The sequence below is a fragment of the Micropterus salmoides genome, unplaced genomic scaffold, assembly GCF_014851395.1.
Source record: "Micropterus salmoides isolate LMB-PRFRI ecotype aquatic unplaced genomic scaffold, ASM1485139v1 Ms_hic_scaffold_2, whole genome shotgun sequence".
Classification (NCBI taxonomy): domain Eukaryota; kingdom Metazoa; phylum Chordata; class Actinopteri; order Centrarchiformes; family Centrarchidae; genus Micropterus; species Micropterus salmoides.
The window spans coordinates 17,559,171-17,582,290 of NW_024041150.1; the positions used below are offsets into that span (position 1 = coordinate 17,559,171).

The 23,120-nt window shown below is 41.6% G+C and overlaps 1 protein-coding gene across 2 annotated transcripts in view; it reads left to right on the top strand.

Moving 5' to 3' along the window:
- Positions 1–23,120, top strand: part of nlgn2a (neuroligin 2a) — a 194,548-nt gene that overhangs the window by 123,754 nt on the left and 47,674 nt on the right. For both annotated transcript variants that reach the window (XM_038732099.1, XM_038732101.1), the window contains one exon: positions 1,445–1,594. In XM_038732099.1, the coding sequence (XP_038588027.1) occupies positions 1,445–1,594 (150 nt within the window). The remainder of the gene's footprint in view (positions 1–1,444; positions 1,595–23,120) is intronic.

Sequence of the window (23,120 nt, forward strand, 5' to 3'; positions counted from 1 at the left end):
ATTTGAAAGGATGTTGAGTTCCCCTTTAAGTAAGTAAACAGTTGTTAAAGTGGAAACATGATTCCAAAGTGATAAAGAGACTCTTTTCTTTCATGTTCAAGAAAAAAATAAAAAAGTAAAATGTCAAACACTGTTAAAAAAGCAGAATAACTCTAAAATATCAAGTATCAAAATACAACTAATAACAAAGGTTTCTCAAGTAAAATCATTTTTACTTATTTTAAGAAAAATAAGATTTACTCTTTAAGGTTAAAGTTCTCGGTAGAGGGATTAAAATAACCTAAACTTTGTGTCATGTTTTCCAATGATAGAAATTACATTTTCACTTATCTTTCCTTTTTTTTTTTACCTCAAGGCAGGATCCACTAACAATTTGTGCCAGTGCAAAATGATAGTAATCCAAAAAAACTGTGTTTTCTAGAGATTCCCCCACAGGGGAATTGACCTAGAAATAGGTTGATATAGCTGTTTCTGCAGCTCAGGGCAGTTGCAATTTGCATTCATGGGAGTTCCAAGCTCCAACGTGCAAACTAAAATGAGGAAATTATGGAAATTCATGAGAGACATGATATATTGAGAGCCAGTGGCCTTTTATTATGTGTTCTTCAACGTTCTTCATACATCGGCTTTATTCCTCGCAGGCTTGGCTTTAATATGGATCCTCATGTCGCCCTGGTGCTTTTTTACCTGCAAATTGTGCTTGTGGTGCCCCGTCACTGTCAGTGTGTTTGCTGTGTCGTCCCAGAGTGCCTCTTTACAAAGTGTTAAAACATCTCTTCTTTTGCAGCAGAGAGCTCTTTGGGGTGAGCTTTGACACCAACACTCACAGCAAAAGAGTTGCTGTGCACATTGTTTTGTCCTCACATTTGTACACTCTGAATTTGAACTAATTACCTGCGCCTGGCCTCGTTTTCATGCTTCAGTTCAGTAAACAACCTTGCACAGGTTGGAACGATTGCACACGGAGTTTCTTGTGCGCTGCGCTTGAGATTGCATCTGTGTTGGTCAGTCTGGGCTCGGTGTGCAATAAAGATTGTTAGACGCAGTGATATACAGGTTAACTCTAATATGCTACACTACCCAGCGGTTTTGTTCTTGCATTACTGCTTTTAATCAGCAGGAAACATTTGATTAGATGCTTGTAGTGGTGTCTGTTGTTATTGCCTGTTGCCGGAATCATTGCCTGAAATCTAAATTACCTCAAGCTCATTTTTAAGAGCTGACATCCAGCTGCAGGGAATAGTGTAGTTCTTAGGCGCTGATACAGAACTGTGTTTTCATCAAGCTGAGCAATTTGCTGTTTGCTCAGTATATTATGGTCTAACACAATGTGTGATCAAAGAGAATATGAGAGACATAAATACAGTTATTGACTTTTTTCTTTTTTTTTGCTCTCTATTCCCTGCTTCCTCATCCGTGTGTGTGTGTGTGTGCGCGTGCATAGATATCCGTGACCGCAGGAAGAAGCCGGTGATGCTGTTTATTCACGGAGGCTCCTACATGGAAGGCACCGGAAACATGTTTGATGCCAGCGTCCTGGCCGCCTACGGCAACGTGATTGTGGTGACCATGAACTACCGGCTCGGTGTGCTCGGTAAGTGACCTGGATGCCTGCTTTATGTCAACAAAATCGCTCAGACACACACTTGGTTTGTACATGCTCCCATAGCTAGAAGACATTTATGCTCCTGAAGTGATCAGGCGTCACAATAATATATTTAATCAAATTTTTTTCGTCCCTCTCCATCACACCAAACACAAAAGCGTCATTTGTGCACACATGCAAGTCAATTTCACTCAGCAGACTTTTCTTCTATTTTCTGAATTGATTAAGTCGGTGATGGATGCACCATCAATCTAATGACAAACAGTGCAGGCGTTGATCACGAGAGCTCCCTTTCTTATGGAATTCATTTGTTGATTATTCCAGTCTAAACACTCTTGATTGTGTTTAGACTGGTGTGTTTTGCTTCCTTTGGAACCCAAGGGTTCAGAAAAGGAACAGAAACCGTGACACGTCAGCCCTCCTCCACCAAAGAAGCACCGTATTCGTCACCAATATTTACACAAACAGTACAAAGAGTAAATCTTGAATTTAGTTTAAAAGGAGCATTTCATGATATCCCATGTATTTTTGTGTCTGTAACTGCATTGTTGTCACTGTGTCTTTAGAAGATCTGATCAGATTTTTCTTGGTGGTTATACACCTTTCCTAATTTTTTCCTGATTACAATTGAAAACTATGTTTTTGTCTGAAATGTTCAGAGATAAGAAGATAAAGTTACTGTAGACCAAAAAGTTACATTACAACATTTGTGTGAGCAAAAACAAAAACTTTTTATTGTTCTAATAATACGTTTTACAAGTTTGTTGTGTGAAAATTTACCCATAGTCCTTATCATCTTTAAAATTAATTTAGATGAAGGTCACAAAATTATATTAGCATAGGCCTATATGTAACACAAGCAGCGAGAGTTCTGCATTTCTTTCTGTTTTAGCCTATCAGGTTAACAGGCAAATCGTCGCAACCTTATCCTTTAAATAGATATATGGTCTTGCACCACCTTCTCACCATGTGACCACCAGGAACAAGGATGCAAATCAGATACAGATCTGGCATTTTTACTGACAGAAATGCACCTCCCTATTCTTCATTTTAACTGCATGCCCTCGCCCGGTGCCTCCAACCTCTGCCTGTCCATTTCGCACTTGTATAATTCATTCCACAAAGAGCAAGGAGTGTAAAAAAGGAAAATGCCTTTACAGAGTGTTTTGGTAGGAGAAGGTATGGTTATAATGCACTTTTGAGTTATTACCACCAGTGAAAGTGAGGCATTTGGAAAGCAGTTAAGGTGGCTTTACAGGCAGAGCGCATTATGTGTGTTGTAACATGTCTGCTCAGGTCGCTGTGAGATCATGCCATAGCCAGGAGTATCATCTGTCACCTTAGCTCTCCAGCACAGGCTCTTCATCCTTTTCCTGAAAATACACTCGACATCTCCTCTTTGTTACTCACTGCGCTCTGTCTCGCTCCATTGAGACCAAGTAATTTAGCTTAGAGAGGAGGAACATGCCTCTAAGGAGGCAGGTGCTAACTAAAGGAAAGTAAGTGCATTAGATATTTCATTAGCTCAAGAGAGAGTGGGAAGCCGTCTCAAAAACGGCTGCTTCACTTTGATTTGTTTTGTTTCAGTTTTAAAGTACGTTACTGTGTTGTTTTTCGGAGCACTTACACAGCCTTTACAATGATGACAGCTTTTCATTTGCATGTAATTACCTAAAGTGTTTGCATTTCAATGCATCTTTATTGAGTTCATCAGCATTTTTGCTGCAAGTGGATAACGAAATTCAATCTAAAATGTGACTATTACCAGAGATCCTATGTGTGACAGGAGCATGCTTCTTTGCTTTTATATTCCAGTGCCCTTACTGAGCAGTGGTAAGGAGTTAAAAGGTCACTTTGTTGTTTTTTTTCCCCAAACTTTTCCAGACAGGTTTATTATTCCTGTCTGTAAAAATAGAATTGTTCTCACCAAGTTCATTACTAAGATCTAGGAACACAACTACACTTTTAAAATTAATTCTATTTTCCAAGGCCCAAGTTAGCCATACTTATTTGGAAAAGAAAATTATTTTATTATAATTTCCTGTCTTGAGTTTGACCTATTGGACTTACCATAGTTGGTCACGCACACAGTTTTTCTTTGCAATGAGGTAATTATTATCAACCTCAGAGGGTATTTCCATATCCTTATGAAGTGGTTTTGAAATTCTGGCTGAACTGTTGCCTTGTTTACAACCTGTCAGAAAACAAGTGTTTCCGACTTCATTGTAGCAAAAGTGCTCTGTTCCCATGTTTTAGGAATTACTTTGGTGAAAATTTGCCAAAGATAAGATCCAAGTTGAAATAATCTGGAAGTTTCCTTTGATACAGTCAAATCAGCTGCATCATATTTGTGAATTGTTTTGGTTTATTATCAGATCTATTGATAATCTAGTTGCTAATTGCCACAAAATGGGCTTCATAATAAGACAAAGTCTTTTGGCGCAACTCAGTCCAACTGTAGACTGTTTGTCTGTGTAGTGAAGTCTTTTTATCCCATCTTGAGCCTAATATGGAGAGTTTTAGATAGACAAAAATAATCCTGTTCAGAAGGAATACAAATAAGTGGATTACTAACAGAAGTTTAGTGTTCAAAGATGATAAAATGAGCCAAAAGTATCAGCAGCAACTCCAAGTTCTTTTTTCTGAATTTGATTAAACTAAGAAAAGAGATAAAGTATTAAATTCTCCCAGATTATTATTATGTCACTGTCTGTCGCTTGATGTGTATTAGACAGGAATGGATCCTATTTATCTTCTCTTGTGAAGAACGTGTACATTTCTTCCCAGTATCTTTATATGTCTCTATCTATTGCATTTTCTTCTTTCACCGCCCCATCTGTGACACTCTCATCACATTCTATGAGTCAAGGAGAAAGAAAATTGAGAGACTTTGTCATTTGTATGCAACGAGAACGCCGTAGCTATCTCCCAAATATGAGAGCCATCCAGTGCAATTTGGCCATTATTGGGAGAAATGTGAGTAATCTTTCACCCCATGCATCCTATATGATGGATGACATTTGCCTTTGACAGTGAGACACGCACAAAGAAGCCACTATGAGGGTTAGAAATGCGCATTTGTCTGTTTAGAGGTGGTGTGCATCAAACACGTGTAGCTGCACGCATTCATGCATATTAATGTCTGCTCTGTGGAAACACTGCAAAGGTTCCTACTGTGTTTGTGTTCTTGCTTCAGCAATCTGACATGCTGATTTGGATGGGCAAAGCAGGAATTATTGATACAGGAGCTCATGTATCAGTGTGAAATACAAACTCAAAACTGTGTGCATGTCTGACAGAAATGGTTATCTTTGCATTAGATTATCTTAAACAAACTTAATGCTGGTCTTTTAAAGCATGTCTTTCCCAAACTGTATCTGGGAAGACATTTATATTTATTAATTTTAGCTGACGCGGTCAAAGCTTCGCAGTGAAACAAGGATCACGCCATTTTGGCGACATGGGGGTGCTCAACGTCTAATTTTACATAGAACTACCAGTTTTCTCCCAATAAGTTAATATACAGCCTATTACTATATACATTTCACGTTTAATGCTGTAAATAAACATGAAAAAAGAATAAAACTTTCAATAAATGTTTTTAAAGTGCGTGAATAAATCCAAAATTGTAACCCTAACCCTGGGTCGTCAGTGCGCATTTGTAGGTGTAGCGTGTATGTGGTGATAGAAGAGGACCACTTGCTGAAGAGACGGAGCCCCAGCTTCACTGGTGTTGTGCCGAGCTGTCTGCACCTCGCAGGACTTTTGGATAATTTATCACCGTTGATGAACCACAGAGAAAAGAAAAGAATATTTTATTGTTTTTAAATAGGGGACTACTTGAAATAGACCAGAGAGGAACCGCGACGTGCATGCAGTTGTCGGCAGCACGGAATGCACGCAAAACTCTGCACAAGACCGGTGAATGGCGGGCGAGAGAAGAGAGAGAGAGAGAAAACAGGGTCTTCAAAAAACCTCAATTTAGCTGGAAAATTACCGTGTAAGTTGAATGAAGATAGACTGCAGCTCTGCAGCTTCTCAAGATTAAAGCGGAGCTACCGTGTGGAAGGCCCGCTAGGGGGGCATTGCAGTTGTCGAGGCGAGAGATAACCATGGCCTGTACCAGAAGCTGGGTGGCATACTGAGTCTGGTAGGGTCTGCTTTTTCTTATGTTGTATAGAGCAAAGCCGCAACATGGTCTGAGAAGGTCATCATTCATGACACCCAAGTTTCTAATCAGCCTGGTCAGAGTGATAGTTGAGGAGCCAATTTGTAGTTTGATATCTTGATGGATAGATTGCTTGTTGTAACTTTCCACCTCATATCCCTGTTGTTCGCACACACAGGACACCTAAGTTAGCTGCTTCATCATCCCAGACTCCAGCTCTAAACCCCCCTTTTCCACTCAGTGCTTTGCTACTTCTGCTGCCTATTTAGATTTCCTTTTGCCTGTGGCAACTTGGCCATCAGTCCGTCCATTCACAGCATCTCATTTGGTGAGTTCCAACTCCAGCCAAGACAGCAGAGTTACTTTGTGTCCTGTGGTACAAATAGCTCCAAGAATCATGGTCTTGAGAGAAGGAATTTGTCTTTACTTATTTTTGTAATGATGAATAATTTCTCTACTTGGCTAGTGCCTTTTTATTGTGAAACATTCAAATTTAGGACTCAAAACTTTTGGGGTTAAATTTAGTCACTGAAAATACAATCTATTTCATATGTAGACTGCATGCATGCATTGTCAGAGCATTTAAGAAAATCAACAAGAAATCAAGCACAGAAAGATATGAATGACAGTGTTGGAGGTCAGGAAAGAGAGATCCATGGTCTGTGTGTGTGTGTGTGTGTGTCTGACTGATTGAGAGATGTGATCTTTTCTCTCTCCATCTCCACTGACACCCTTACTTAACACCCGCCTCTCTAGCCCTGCCAGCGCTACGCAAATGCTAACCACCATGGAAGCATTCACACAGCAGAACATACCTGACTCTATCCGTATGCTAATATGGAAATTTACCTGTCTACACCCAGACAGGCCATTTTCTGCAGAAACAGGCATGGCTGAAGAGGCAGTGGAGGGAAGGGAGAAGCAGCAGGCAGTCTCCTGCGAAGTCTCTGCAGGGAATTCTGCTGAGTTCAATATGTAATTAAAAGCTTTGCAGGGCCACTGAGAACTTGACCTTGCCTTGGCTGCCTTGGCGACAGACATGCTTACAGTACATACGCCACCACCTCTACCCCACTGAGCTTTTTATATTCCTCCGCCACCAACGCGAGAGTCAGGGATTGAGAACAAGAGCAGGAGAGAGTGGAGTGAAACTATGCATCCATTCAGACATTAACAATGATGATGCGAGCAAAGAGGTACATGCCTTAGAGCCTTTTTCTTTCTTTTTTTTGATGCTGCAACACTTATGTCGACATACTGTACGCAGCATGAGCTGTGTGTGTGTGTGTGTGTGTGTGTGTGCACGCTGTGGCCAAGAAACACACAGAGAACAGGGTGAGAGAGATTTTGAAAGAAGAGAGAAGTGACAGTGGAAGAGGGATGGCAGAGAGTGTGTATGTGTGTGTGGGGGGGGGGGGGGGGGGGGCTGCATTCGCCTGTGATGCTAAAAATAAAACCTGCAGAGCCTTTTGAGTGTGCACTAGAGCAGACATTCATCTAGACAATTGTCTGTGCACATGCATGCAGCAGATATGACGTCTCCTGCATTATGGTGAGCCATCTCTTCACTGCTTAGACTGAATACACAGAGAGAGAGAGAGAGAGAGAGAGAGAGAGAGAGAGAGAGAGGCTTGGATGTTTTGTGCTCAGGACGAATCGTCCTTAAAATGGTTCTGCCTCGTGCACACACGGTTACTTTTTAAAACTTGTGATTTGGTATTCAGGGAGTGTGTAGTGAAGAAATGGCTGCTCAACGCTTTGGCAGGGGGTCCTGTGTGTGTGTGTGTGTGTGAATTTTATACGCATGTATATTTGTGTGTGCTGTCCCATGACCAGACAGTGCTGTGAAAAGCGACCTGTCAGGACCAGAGAAGATATTAAGACACACACAGGCTGAACACCTCACTCACACACAGACACATACACACACTATTCTTAGTCTCCATAGCAACCTCCGGCATTTGATGAGCAAAGTCCTCTTGACTTTATGTGAGGGGAGAGAAAGGGGGACTGTGGTGTCTTAAGTGTGTGTGTGTGTGTGTGTGTGTGTGTGTGGTATAAAGTGTGACTTTGAGAAACAGGACAGGCTGGTCCACTATTTTCAGAGAGAGGATTAGCACCTCAGCTGGCTTGCATCACACACACACACACACACTCACAGACTGGCACACATTCCCATGGGCAGGTGAGACGCGCACATATGTCCTCCTGCACTGGCACACACATTAACACAGTCACAGACATGTATTCAGACAGCTCTCACAGCTCCTCTTTCATTGCTCCCCAGACATTGTTTCTCCTCTGTTTGTCCGTGGCCTTGATACTCTCACCTGACATGCATCCTGCTTTCTTGCCTTCCTCTTCCGCCGCAGCTCCTCTTCTATTTTACCACCATCTCCTTTCGTCTCTCCTCCAGTAGATTCACACCTTCAGGAACTTGTGGAATACAGTTTATATATATACACACACACACACACACACACACACACACACACACACACCTCAGCACTGCCATGTGTCTCTATCAGTATTAGTGACAACTGCAAAGTTACCATTGCCCCATCAGAATGGCTCCAATTATAGTTTTATATAAGATCCAGGTTAAAAAATACCAAAATTTTACTTTTAGAAAGTAGGAAAAATACGATTTTTAGGTCAGGAGTATGAAACCATTTAAGTATTATACAAGCGTATAGTGCAGAAAGCAGTAAATCAGTATGCTAGATTTTACCTTCTTGTTTTCCTATCTTTACTTCAGTGCTCATGATAGTTTTTGGAACATTGTAAACTGTTTCACGTCCATTTGAGACAGTGAAATGCATCTTTCTGTGATATTAGAAATAGGCCACTAACTGCGTGACAAAATTAATTACTAGTTTTGTGTTCCAGTTGTGTTTACCAAAGATTTACCTACTGTCTATTTGTTTCTCCTACAACTTGCACCTCCTCTCCTTTTGTTCCTTTATCTGTTCTCCCCTTTCTCCCGTGTTTGTCCCCTGCTCATCGTCTCTTTCATTTAATCCTCACATTTAATCCCCCCCTCCATCTATTTGCTGTGGGCACTCTTTAGAAACTGAGTTATGGGGCAGATTATGCTGATGTATGTTTCACATGTCAAACAATCATCTTTGTAAGTGAGGAACCATGGGCTGGTAATAGCCGGGGATGGATCATCATTACAGAGGGATGACAGCCGTTTGAATCATCGCGCCGCGCTGCGGGGCTAACTGGGAGACATAGTTCTCTCTTGGGAGTTGTTTGGGTAGCCAAAATAGCATTCCGTGCATTCAGATTGACACTCATAAAGACAGGCAGTGAGTGTAAGCACAAGTGCTGCAAAGAACAGCAGTCAGCAGTGACGCAATGTGATATTGGACTAAAACTAACACAGCCTTTGAGCTCTCTTTGCGTGCAGCCAACACATATACATAGTAAACAGCATATGGCATCAGGATGCCACAGTGCTGTGTGTTTAGTCTTCCACTGCACTGTAGGCGCCCTGTGTGTGTTTGTTTCTCATGATGTTTAGCCAGGCAGAAGTGCGTGCGTTGTTTGCTGTGTGTTACTAATGCGAACACATACACGTGTTCAGGTGTAAAAGAAAAGACACATCCACCTCTAAACACGGTTACACTATTAAGTGACATCAATTAACTGCAATTAACCTTCCTGGTTTTTCTTTATCTTTTCTTGAGCCGTTTCCTGCATTTACCCAAACGATTCTTAATAATCCTAAGAGAAAGGATGTGAAGTTGATGCTGTGACCTGCTAGTTACGTGTTAGGGAGAGAGGTGAGTGAATTGAGAGGTTTTCCGTGCCTCTCCCTCAAAAATTACGTTGTTGTTCAGACCGTTCTCGTTACAAAGCTATTTGACGCTGCCGGATGCGTCTGTATAAGACCCTCTGGGCTGTCTCATACAGACCAAAAGTGCTAGCAAGCTACGTTTGTGTTAAAGGTTTTGACAGCCCCCGAAGCCCCCTACCCTTACCATAACCATCAGAAATGTTAGTGCCTAAACGTAAGTCACTGACTTTATGCATGCCGACCGGTTAACCCTACCTGCTAGCACATCGGCCGCACAGCTGTAGGGTTAGCCTCCTTTGTGTTGCTTTGACGTAGCAAACGGTGGCGTTTCATACGGATGCTGAAGGGTACCTTTAGCGTCAAATAATTACACTTTGTCACACTATCTGAAAGCGTCGTTAATGACGCACTGAGATGAGAATGTGTTGTTGTTGTTGTTGTTGCGTAGCGTACTAACGGTGCTGGCAGTGTCTCTGCCTCTGCTGCAGTGATATTGAATATCACTAATGCCTAACTGTGGGAGGCACAATCCTGGGGCCAAATTCACTAAGCCGTCCAGAGCTGGTCTGAGTCGTAAAACAATAAAAAAAAAATAAGCCAGACAGTGATGACATTTTCTTAAAATGTTCTCGTTAAGATTAATATTAAATTCTAGTAAAGGTAAAAGCCGCCAACAAATTATCTTAGCCCTAAAAGACAGCTCCTACGGTGAAGAACTGTTAAGAAGGGTGTTAAGAATAAATAGAATAGTTTGCTCTTTGCCAATAGGTTGACAGCCATGCACACTTAACGAACCGCTTGCTATTCCTTCTCTTTCAATTTGTCTGAGTTATTACAGTGTCCAGTGTGAACTCAGACATTAAGATTATGACAAGTGAGTTCTGTTTTATTCTTGTGTATACAGTATGACACTTGTGATTTTTTCATTTTCATGGATGCCTAATATGTCAGGTATTTGGAAAAGATTTAAACGGCTGTTGTGAACACCAACTGCTCTACTAAGGCTGTGTGAAACTTCTCTGCAAAGTATCTATTGTGAATGCAGCTACTTGCTTACTTTATTGCTTACACATACAAAGCGATGCCATTTTCTAACATGTAGTTGATCAAATGCGGCAGAATATGTTTCACTGCAGCTTTAAAAAACAGTAGTTTGTTGTTTAGGGTGTATTTGTAGCGTTGCTTACACTTTATAGTCTACTGCTGGAGTGGGCAGGTACCAACTGAAATGGCCACAGAATAAAACTCTCAAGTAAACAAATAACTAGAACAAACTGGAGTAGATGGAGCTTGGCATCTCCAAGATTCAGCAACCAGGCAATATTTGTCATTTAATGGCTGGAGGTTTCATGCATGAGCATTTCGTACTTGTGGGCTTCCACCACGATGCACAAACTATCCTTGCTTATATCCACATCATTTCCTCGTTGTTTCCCTCACCGCTTGCTGCTTCCCCGGCCCATTACTCCAGCCTGTGCCTCTGCGTGCCATGTTGCTCTGTTGCCGCATCTCTTTGGATCCACATACGCCGGATACTCCTGGGGCACAGCTGGGAACCATAGGCTATCTACCCTCTTCTCCCCTGGATCTACACTAACACTCACTCTTCCACATCTCCACCCTGCCATCACAACTGCATTAACACATCAAGCCTGGCTTACACAGCACCTGGGGTCAGGAGAGTGTGTGTGTGTGTGTGTGTGTGTGTGTGTGTGTGTGTCTGTGCATGCGCTTCATTACTCATATGAGACCTCTTTGCATACCTTAAACACACACACAGGCAAAATGAATGGTACTAAAAGTAATTTGCATTATAGCGAGGGTGAGGTCAAGGACGGGGCTGCCTGGTGTCGACCACATGGTTGGCCAGGGCATCTGTGATTGACAGGAGGAAACACATGATAATGTCAGAGGCAATAGGACGCCTGACATGAGCGCGTGCGCACACACACACACACACACACAGCTGCATGTACACACACATAATAAAATCAGACAGCAGAGGGAGAGGGAGTTGGACAAAGGAAAAGCGAGGAGAGTAGTGAGAGAAATAGAGTTCACCCATCCATGCAGTTCACTCTTCTCCACACACAGACATGTACACACACACACGCACGCGGCAAACACAGGCTGGCCGTAGTAACTCACTGGCCCAGGAACAGATGCTGTGAGCAGTGTGAGTGCCGGGCTACACCTGCTCTCCACTGCTGCTCCACCTCCTCTCAGGTCCGCACCCCCCACATCCAGACCCAGAGAGCCACAGTTCCTGCCTCTCTCCCTCCCCAGCCAGGCCACCTCTCGGCCTGGCCACTTTCCGAGCCATGGCCTCCCTCTTCTCCTCCACCTGGTTTCCTCCACACAGAGGCCAAGCGTTAGAGTCATTAGCCCCAAGCACACACACATACACACACACACACACACACACACACACACGAACAGCGAGAGACATTGCAGTTGGTAGGTAAACACTTTTTTATTTTATTTCTCTCTTCTCACTATGTATGTATGTATGCAAATAACGTCCTGCTCATTTACTTTAAGCCAGGCTGTGAATTTGAAAGCTTAAAATCCCATGTTGACTTTCCTGAATTACTCTCTTGAACACCTACACTTTCAACCTGTTACAACACCTGGCCTATAAATTGAAAACCTTGCATGGTTTTCTGAAGCACTGAATGTGTGTGTAAAAGTGCATTTGCACTTTCCCCCAGCTCAACACACTGAAGGAATTATGTGTACAAGTTAGTCTATGTGGTGGGGTGGAATGGGATATGGATATGGTGGGTATAGGTGTGAGTAGTGTGTATGTGTGTGTGTTATCCACCTGTGCTACTCCAGCTCTCTTCCTCTGATCAAGGATGAAGCAGTGTTGGCATCTCATTAGGAAGCTTCTGGAGCTAATTAACTAATTTAGCAGTCTATCCCTGGGAACCGAGCCTTTGCCAATCAGCGGGCCCAAACGAGCCGCGTTCACTAAGGTAAAGGGAAGGCTGTGCCCGGCTGTGTATCCTTCTTCCACTAGCTAACACATGCCTGTTGACACTCGGCTGGGATGGACAAAGACGGGCCGATGTAGATGAAGGGTTTTTTGTACCTCAGACAGTGCTGTCTCGTGCACGGATGCACGTTGGTGCCCACGCAGACATGCAGAAAGCGGTTGATGTTTTCATATGAAAAGCCCTGTAATCTGTTGAGCTTTGAATGAGGCAGATGGTACCTCGAAAGTGTTGCTGCAACAAGCTTGAGCTCCTGTGTGTTCTGTGTGAGGCTAATTCCTGAACATTTCTGCAACGTAACATTTCAAAGTGCACCGATTGAACGGCTGCTTGAAATTGTTGCACAGAAGCCTTGCGGCCACGTAATTACCATGATCTGTGGAACATGAATGAAATACAAAAGTCATTACAAGCTTTCATTTTAATTAAGTAGATGTCATTTGTTTGGATATAACCCTGAATGTGCTCACTCTCGTAGCACTCAGTCTCTGAGAAAAAGCAAGGAATGAGGGAGTAGGGGTGTTTGAGATTCGTATGCATGCATTTGCACATGTTTGCATGCATATCCCTCTACAGCATCTTATGGCCTCTCTTGTGCCCTCTGCTAGCCTTTTGTCAATGTTTGTACTGTCCGCCCATAACAGTTGACTGTTGAATTAGTGATGAACACAGTTATGAAGCCACTTTGTCCTTGGTGTGTTTTTTTTCTTCTTCGGATTGTGTTAGTGTTAGTGTTTATGCACAAAGCTTGACTTGGAGTATATGAAACCCTGCAACAACAACTGACTGTTTGTTCCGGAGCCCCTCCACCAAACAGCTTTTGTGTAATCACATCTTAGAAACCTTGACTGGGCACAGCAGGTCTGTTAAGCTTTGGATTTTTTTTCACATGCCGAAACTGTGTGCATGTGGCTCCAATAACATGGATACTCTGAATCTCAAGAGTTTGGAAGATGGTGTTTTTTTAAGGCTGTGTTAAGGATGCGTGAAATGTGCATGAGTGAATTAAACAGTGTCTTTATCTGCTTTAATGTAAGCTACAAACATTAGCATCCTAACTAGCTGAAAACCTGCAGAAGTAGCGTTACTTCCAAAGGCAAGGGGCATGTCATTTTTGTCAAGCTTACTACATTATTTTGTGTGGTTACAGGTAAAGATAGAAAAATACTTGTTCAGGACCACATATACACCGTATAGGTGCTATATGCTACTACATAAAAAGTTGGAGTAATGATTGCAGCTCTGTCCAGCTCTTTATTGGTTTAGGGAAGTTTGGACTCCAGCAACTCAAGCCAAACTCAGTCAAATCAGTTATTCCTCAAACTTGGATCAAACTACATTTGACCATCAGCTAGTGAGGATGATCAAAAACACCCTGTATGCTTAGACCCCCCCCCCCTCCCCCAAAAACCCCCAACAAAAATCCTCTTAACACCAGTAATCCCTCTCCCATGACAGACAGACATGCAGTAGATCTCATGTGCACAGAATAGATTCACCACAGGAAATCATAGTGTGATGAATGTAATTGTAAAACATGATGAGTGAAGAGGATGGATCCAGGAGGACACCAGATCTGGAAAGAGGACAGGCCACACCATTCACAAAGAGAAAGGGAGAGAGAGAGAGAGAGAGAGAGAGAGAGAGAGAGAGAGATGATAACATGCAAACTAGTACACAGCTAGGCAGCTTGTAGGGCATAGAAACAAACTTTTTTTTTTTAAATTTATTTTACATTTATTTTACCAGGAGGTCTCATTGAGATAAAAAAATCTCTTACAAGAGAGACCTGGCCAAGGTAGCAGCCGTACATAAACACAACATATTAAAATGTTACATACAAGGTAGCAGCTATACATAAACACAACATATTGAAATGCTTCGTACAATCATGACAAAATTCACAAAAACAAACAACCAAAAAACAACAACACAAAAAACACATCGATTCAAACACAATGGCCTCTCAAGAAAAACAATCACATGTCTCCTTCACCCCATTCTTTATGATGCTCTTAAATTTATCAGTTGATATACACGTTTCTAGTTTAAGATCTTTTTGCAAATTATTCCATGCCAAGGGTGCATAGTCTGAAAATGCAGTTTTCCCCAGATCTGTCAAAACCCTGGGTACATTAAAAAGCAACCACTTGGAGGAGTGTAGCTGGTAACTAGCAGAATTGAGACAGAGAAGGGTACAGAGGTAAGCTGGAAGTTTACCTAGCATAGTTTTATATATAAAAATATACCAGTGCTGTTTTCTGCGGGTGGTCGGCGATGTCCAACCTACCAGATCATAAAGAATGCAATGGTGAGTGAGGGACTTTGCTTTTGTAATAAAGCGTAGAAATGCATGATACACTGAATCAAGACACAGTAAGATGGAATAGTATGCGTGCATATACAGTGGGTACGGAAAGTATTCAGACCCCTTTAAATTTTTCACTCTTTGTTTCATTGCAGCCATTTTCCAAAAATCCAAAAAGTTCATTTTATTTCTCAGTAATGTACACTCAGCACCCCATCTTGACAGAAAAAAACAGAAATGTAGAAATTTTTGCAAATTTATTAAAAAAGAAAAACTGAAATATCACATGGTCATAAGTATTCAGACCCTTTGCTCAGTATTTAGTAGAAGCACCCTTTTGATCCAATACAGCCATGAGTCGTTTTGGGAAAGATGCAACAAGTTTTTCACATCTGGATTTGGGTATCCTCTGCCATTCCTCCTTGCAGATCCTCTCCAGTTCTGTCAGGTTGGATGGTAAACGTTGGTGGACAGCCATTTTCTCTCCAGAGATGCTCAATTGGGTTTAAGTCAGGGCTCTGGCTGGGCCATTCAAGAACAGCCATGGAGTTGTTGTGAAGCCACTCCTTCGTTATTTTAGCGGTGTGCTTAGGGTCATTGTCTTGTTGGAAGGTAAACCTTCGGCCCAGTCTGAGGTCCAGAGCACTCTGGAAAAGGTTTTCGTCCAGGATATCCCTGTACTCGGCCGCATTCATCTTTCCCTCGATTGCAACCAGTCGTCCTGTCCCTGCAGCTGAAAAACACCCCCACAGCATGATGCTGCCACCACCATGCTTCACTGTTGAGACTGTATTGGACAGGTGATGAGCAGTGCCTGGTGTTCTCCACACATAACGCTTAGAATTAAGGCCAAAAAGTTCTATCTTGGTCTCATCAGACCAGAGGATCTTATTTATCACCATCTTGGAGTCCTTCAGGTGTTTTTTAGCAAACTCCATGCGGGCTTTCATGTGTCTTGCACTGAGGAGAGGCTTCCGTCGGGCCACTCTGCCATAAAGCCCCGACTGGTGGATTGCTGCAGTGATGGTTGACTTACTACAACTTTCTCCCATCTCCCGACTGCATCTCTGGAGCTCAGCCACAGTGACCTTTGGGTTCTTCTTTACCTCTCTCACCAAGGCTCTTCTCCCCCGATAGCTCAGTTTGGCCTGACGGCCAGCTCTAGGAAGGGTTCTGGTTGTCCCAAACGTCTTCCATTTGAGGATTATGGAGGCCACTGTGCTCTTAGGAACCTTAAGTGCAGCAGAAATTTTTTTGTAACCTTGGCCAGATCTGTGCCTTGCCACGATTCTGTCTCTGAGCTCTTCAGGCAGTTCCTTTGACCTCATGATTCTCATTTGCTCTGACATGCACTGTGAGCTGTAAGGTCTTATATAGACAGGTGTGTGGCTTTCCTAATCAAGTCCAATCAGTATAATCAAACACAGCTGGACTCAAATGAAGGTGTAGAACCATCTCAAGGATGATCAGAAGAAATAGACAGCACCTGAGTTAAATATGAGTGTCACGGCAAAGGGTCTGAATACTTATGAACATGTGATATTTCAGTTTTTCTTTTTTAATAAATTTGCAAAAATTTCTACATTTCTGTTTTTTTCTGTCAAGATGGGGTGCTGAGTGTACATTACTGAGAAATAAAATGAACTTTTTTGATTTTTGGAAAATGGCTGCAATGAAAAAAAGAGTGAAAAATTTAAAGGGGTCTGAATACTTTCCGTACCCACTGTATAATATGTCACCATAATTAATCACAGACAGAAAAGTAGTTTCCACAAGTTTTTTTTTGGCATTGACAATAAAGCTAGATTTATTTCTAAAATAAAAGCCAATCTTCACTTTGAACTTCCTAACTAGATTAGCAATATGTACATTAAATAAAAGTTTGTCATCTATCCATATACCCAAGTACTTGTACATGGGTACCCTTTCAATGGATTTACCATCAGACGTAAAAATGCAAAGATGATCAAGCAACTGTAGGCGACCTTTTGAGAAGACCATGAACTTTGATTTCTGAGGATTTAAAACCAATTTTAAATTGAGCAGAGCAGTTTGTAATGACTGAAATGCAGTCTGTGCTATGGAAGGAGCATGAGTATAAACGACAGTGTCATCAGCATAGAAGTGTATTTTTGCTTGGATGTCCCTACCTAAATCATTTATAAAAATAGAGAACAGAATAGGTCCCAAAACAGACCCCTGGGGACCCCTTTAGATATCTCAAGAAACTCAGATTTGTGGCCTTTTGTATAGACACACTGAGTATGATCTACAAAATAGTTTCCAAACCATTTAACAGCATTAGGACAGAAAACAGCATCCCCAAGTTTATTCAGCAACAATTCATGATCCACAGAATCAAATGCCTTGGATAGATCTACAAATAAGGCAGCGCAATGCTGTTTTCTGTCTAAGGCAAAAGATAATTTACTACCACCATTGGCCAGTTCTAAAACCAAATTGAAAACTGTTTAAAATGTTATTATCAAGTAAGAACTATTTTAACTGTAAATTTACCTGGGATTCAAGGATCTTAGCCAGGATCGAGAGTTTGGAGATCGGGGGTAGTTGTTTAGCTCTGAGGGGTCCCCACCTTTAAATAAGGGGAAAACATAAGCAGCTTTCCAGATTTGGGGTATTGAATTGGACATAAGACTCAAATTAAAAATGTGAGTAATAGACTAAGTAATAACATCTGCCGCCACCTTTAGGAGATAAGGATCCAGATTGTTGGGACCTGCAGATTTTCTGTGGTCAATGCCTTTCAGAGCTTTACAAACTTGAGCAACTGAAATAGTTTTAAGATCAAACAAATCCAGATTTCTATCAGTTGCAGTGGTGACAGAACATGGGACAGGTGCATTTACATTTGAGCTGTCAAATGAAGACCCAGCGAAGATAAAGTGTTTATCTGACTGACCATAGCAGCTTTATCCTTTATTTCATCTGAGACAACCAGAATGTGTTCAGGGAGGCTTGAAGCAACATGTGTACCTGACATAGATTTAATTACTTTCCAGAATTTTGAGGGGTTATTTAGATTCTCTGGAACTGTTTTCAGATAAAACTCTGATTTGGAATTTCTTATCATCAAGGTGCACTTGTTCCTTAGGGTTCTAAACATAGTCCAATCAGCAGAGGAGATTGAAAATCTATCTTGGGCCCACGATTTATTTCTTAAATTAATTAGCTTTGAAAGACTGTCTGAGAACCAGGGATTTTCCCTACCACTGATCCTAAACTTTTTAATCAGAACATGTTTATTAGAGATAGACAGAAAAATTTAGTGAAAATATTCCCATGCCAATTCAACATCTGGAATCAGAGTTACTCTGTTAAGATCACTATGATAAATCATGCAGGAAAGCCTGCTCTTGAAAACCTTTCAAATATCTTTTAAAAAATGAACCAGGGCTTTACCTTGGGGATTTTTGTATTCCTGACAAAAGCAATTGTACAATGATCGCTGACATCATTGCAAAATATGCCAGTTGAGGTGTATTTGTGAGATGTATTTGTTATAATTTACAGTGATGTAAGAATCCTTTGATACGGCTACTTTGATGGCCAAGACCTCAAACTGTTTAGGTTTAGTAATTGACAGAGTTACAGAGCTAATGAGCTTGGATTTGACATACATGGCAACCCCACCTCCTTTACCCAACTGATCAGTTCTATAGACTTTGTAACCATCAACAAAAATGAAGTCATCAGTTACAGATTTCTTAAGCCAAGTTTCATTACATCAGCATTTGTCGTATTTGCCCAGATCTTGATCATATCCATTTTAGGGACCAGACTTCTAACATTTAAATGTATGAAACCAAGGCCTGATCTACTTTTGAAATCTGAGGGAGTGAGTAGATATTGCACAGCGGTAGTAGGCCCAGGATTTGGCTGAACATTTCCAGATAACAACAATAAAAGCATCACTATACATCGCAGTTTTAGTTTAACAGGAGATGAATTATCAGAACCACTGTTACCTGCAAACTGTGAAAAAGAGTCCTCTTTGACAATAAAATAGTCAGATAACAGCATTAGATTCTGAAGAGGACTTCTTTGACTTGCCCTTCAGAGTAGTAAATCTTGAGTTAATGAAGTGGACTGATTGTCTGATGATGTAACTGTAGAATTCATGTCTGAGAAATTGAGAGTTGCCTGGAGTGTAACAAGTACAACAAGGATTCACTCTCCACGTTGTGCCCAGTTGGTACATTTAGACCTGGGTTGCAATGAATAAGCATCAAAATTATAAAGAAATAAATGATGCCAACTTATCTGCTGTTTTATTGTGGACAGACGAAGTAGCAGTGTGGAATCTCAGATTGAAACACTGGCTGTGGGCAAATCTGCAGACCAGGAGAAGCGCAGTTGCTCCACCTCACCCAGGGTCCACAGTTATGACAGTCAGTGTGCTACTAGGCCTTAAAATCCAAAATCCAGCAGCAGGAGCAAGTCCTTAATTTTGGTTTAAATGAAGCATGTAATCCACAGTGAGTGTTGATCTGCACTGAAATAGCAGAATAATACAAATCTGGCAACCACTGACCCACTTAGAAGATCCGCAAAGTGTTATGTCCTTCTTAGGAGCTGTACAGCAGCAGGTGGATTCCAGGTAGGTCTAGGCCTCAAACAGTCCAGACTTCCAGAGTTCTGTGGCAATCCAAAGGCATCAAATAAAAAATGGACCATCCAGAGATCCAAGCTGAAGGAGAGATGTTTTTCTTGGAAAGTTCCACTCATTCAGGCCCAAATGACATAAAATATCTTGTATAAAACATAAAAACTCAGATCTCACATACTAACACAAAAACAATGGACTGCCTTGGTTGCCATCTTGGATTGAACTCTCTGAGATGATGGTATCAGAGGGCTAGAGAAATGCAGCGAACATAAGAAAACATTTGCAGTCTGTTAGTTGAATTCCCGTCGGCAGGATACATGGACTGTAAGTACTAATGATAGATTCATTGAGACTGAGACCGACCTGCCAGAATTAAAGTGGTCCTGTAACAGGTACAGGGCCTGAAGTATGGAAGAACTATTACTAATTGAAAGTCAAAGCAAAAAGATGAGTTATCAGCTTAGATTTCAGGGCCTTAACCGAGTCAGACTGTCTGATGTCAGCAGGAAGATTATTCCAGAGAAAAGGCCCTGCTGACTTCTTTTTAACTCTGGGGACACATCGGAGTCCAGTGTTCTGAGAGCGGAGAGCACGGGATGGGACATAAGGCTTAATGAGATCAGAGAGATAAGAAGGAGCGAGCCCATTTACAAGTCATCAGAAGCACCTTTAAGTCCGATCTGACATGTAGAGTGAGCCAATGAAGTGAAGCCAAAATGTAGCGGAGGCTTCAGCACAAAATCATGTATGCAGCCGTCAAGTGCGTATTACGACCCTTTTACAGAATCGTTTTATAACAGGCCAGCTGAAATCTTTGATGACAGAGAGCGGGGTGGGTTCTAACTGTTCAGTCCAACTCAGCTTAAATTTGCAGGTGTGTTAAGAGCCCGCTCAGATCCCCTGGATCGGGTTTTGGGTTGATAGATTGGCTTGAAATTGTATGTTGTGTCTAGACTGTGTGTGTAGATTGTGTTTCAAAGTCAATCTGGCAAATATCCAACATTTAGATCCTTGTATGGTGATTAATCATAATAGAGTTTGAGAGCCTTGCAAATTGTGAGTTTCCCAGGAGAAACAACAAAATGGAAGGGATTGCCGGGAGATGGCTTAAAAAACGGGAGTGTTGGCAGGTATTGCCGGCAAATACAATGCTCGTTGGTCAGAATTGAATCTTCCATAACTACTGCGACGTTGAATTGTAAATCAGCCAATGACAAAGCGTAGCAACAGTAAATAGAGGCGAACAATATACCAACTTGAAGCGTGACAGACACAGCTGAAGACATGTCTGTAACTTAAACCGGTCTAATACTTAGCTGTGAAAGTTGAATATGCTGATTAAAAAATTCATTCCATGGTTGAGTGAATTTCTAGATGTTTTGTGATTCACAATTCTCCATTGAGGCACAGTGGAAAGTTTCTGTAAAGTATTCTAGCCTGCGGCTATGTGACCATCCATATACATCTCTGTCTGAAGCATTAGTGCTACGGGACCCTGGAGTCTAACCCACAAGAAGACAGTGTGATGTATGATCCAGTGACTCCCACGCCATCCAGCAAGCAAACGGCACCAGCTTTCCTCTCTGTGGGAATTTTACTGATTAAAGGACCGTTTTTTTTTTTTTATATTTTGTCTCATAGCAGCACCCGAAAATGGGAAGATATTAATTTGCTCTGTGGCGTTTTATAATGTCAAGAGTGTTTTGAAGAACATCAATAAAGCATGATATTGGAACTGAATGACGAACATGAGGGTTTTGATACATGCTCTTAATCATATCCAGCCTCTTAACTTTGCCTACAAACAGTTGGTTGGCTCTCTTGTGCCCCTTTTCAGAAGCCTCTTCTCACCTATTAGAATGCAGGAGAATAAATTGGTATCATTTGTGGTTTGGGGTGAGAGTATAATTATGTTTGCAGAATACATATTGGCCCCCAAAATCTCTTAATTGTTGTTCTTGCTCACAAAGCGTGTCTTCTTATCCCTCTTCACATCGTCTCAAAGCTTTTACCTATTTCACTCCATCTGACCTCCCTCGCCACCTCACACGTTTCCCCACTTGTTTTTGCTGCGTTTTAATTAGAAAGAAACAAATGTGCTCATTAATTGGCTGACTATAAAGTAAAAAAGTACAGGATGGGTAAAAAAAACCCCATTCAGTTCTACTGATGAGGGAATTTGGATGAACAAAGGATTTTGTCTTCTGCACATGCTCAGAGATTCTTGTATATGAACAAAGTGTTGAGACTATTTGTTGTATTTTTTCGAAAATAGAATAGGATCAAACGGCGGGTGTTGCCTTACACATGTAAACATGAGCTGTCGGAGTGACTTTGCGGGAATGAGCCTGCTACAAGTGGGCTTTGAGCAGATGTGCGTGGTGGAAAAAGCAAATTGGAATTGGCACCTGATCTGACAAGTTGGAAGTGTTCTTACCTCCCGTCCTCAATATGAGTGCGGTAAACTGAGTGCAGCCCTATATGGGAATAAGATGAGGGGGTTGGTTTATTTATCCCCCCCACCCCCCCGCTTTTTGGCTCGCTTGCAGATTTGGAGAAGTCAGCAGATCATCAAAACACTGCTACCTTTGGAGTTGAAGAAATGCATTTTTGACAGCTAATTGGAGACAAGACATTTTACTGTCTGCCTTCGTTTCAAAAAAGTCCATTTAAGGCTGCACCAGTAAACACACACACACACACACACACACACGACACATTCAAAACTAACATGACATAAACCATTTACTGTAAGTGTCATATGCAGTAACTTGTAGCATGCTACTCACTGTTCGAATTATTCATTAGATATATCATGGATAATTCATTACATAAATATAGATGGTGTGAAATACTCTAAGGAGGCCCTACACCTCTAACATTATTCATATACTGTGTGTGTGTGTGTGTGTGTGTGTGTGCATTCACATTCATGCTATAAGAACATCTTGACTCTCAAAGTGATTTCCTCGCAGGGGTTCTTGATCATCCCAGGGAAGGGAGCCGTGGGGGGTGTTAACTAAGACTATGATTATGTACTGCTCTCTATTCGCACACTGCTTCTTCTTCTTCTGTCCCTTATATACTCTTTTTATCTCTGTAGTATCCTAAGCCGGCGTGTCAGAGTCAAAGTGGAGCTTCCACCTTTCTCTCGCAGTATTGCCTTATGGCAGAATTGATGTTCTTGTGTGTGTGCGAGGAAGGATAGAGAGGGAATGGGTCTATCCTCCTCTTCTGAGAAAGTGCAGGACTGCAGAGAGCTCCCCCAGGAATTTCTTCAATTCCAAGCTTCAGTCAGCCCCACCCGACCTTTTCATCTTACAGCCAGCCTCCTGCTCTCTGTCCTTTGGTTTCTTTATTCCTCAGTGTGACTTCACACCTTTCTATCTTTCACCAACTCTTCCTCTATCTGCTTCCATCCGTGCTATCTTCCTCCTCATCGTTAAATAAATAAAATCAGTTCTAATAAGCCCTAATAATAATAATAATAATAATAATAATAATAATAATAGTAATAATAATAATAGGGCTCAAATAACCCAATTTCACGATTATTTTCCTAAAATTAGTATATTGGAGTATAGACTTAACATGTTGCAACACCTTTGTG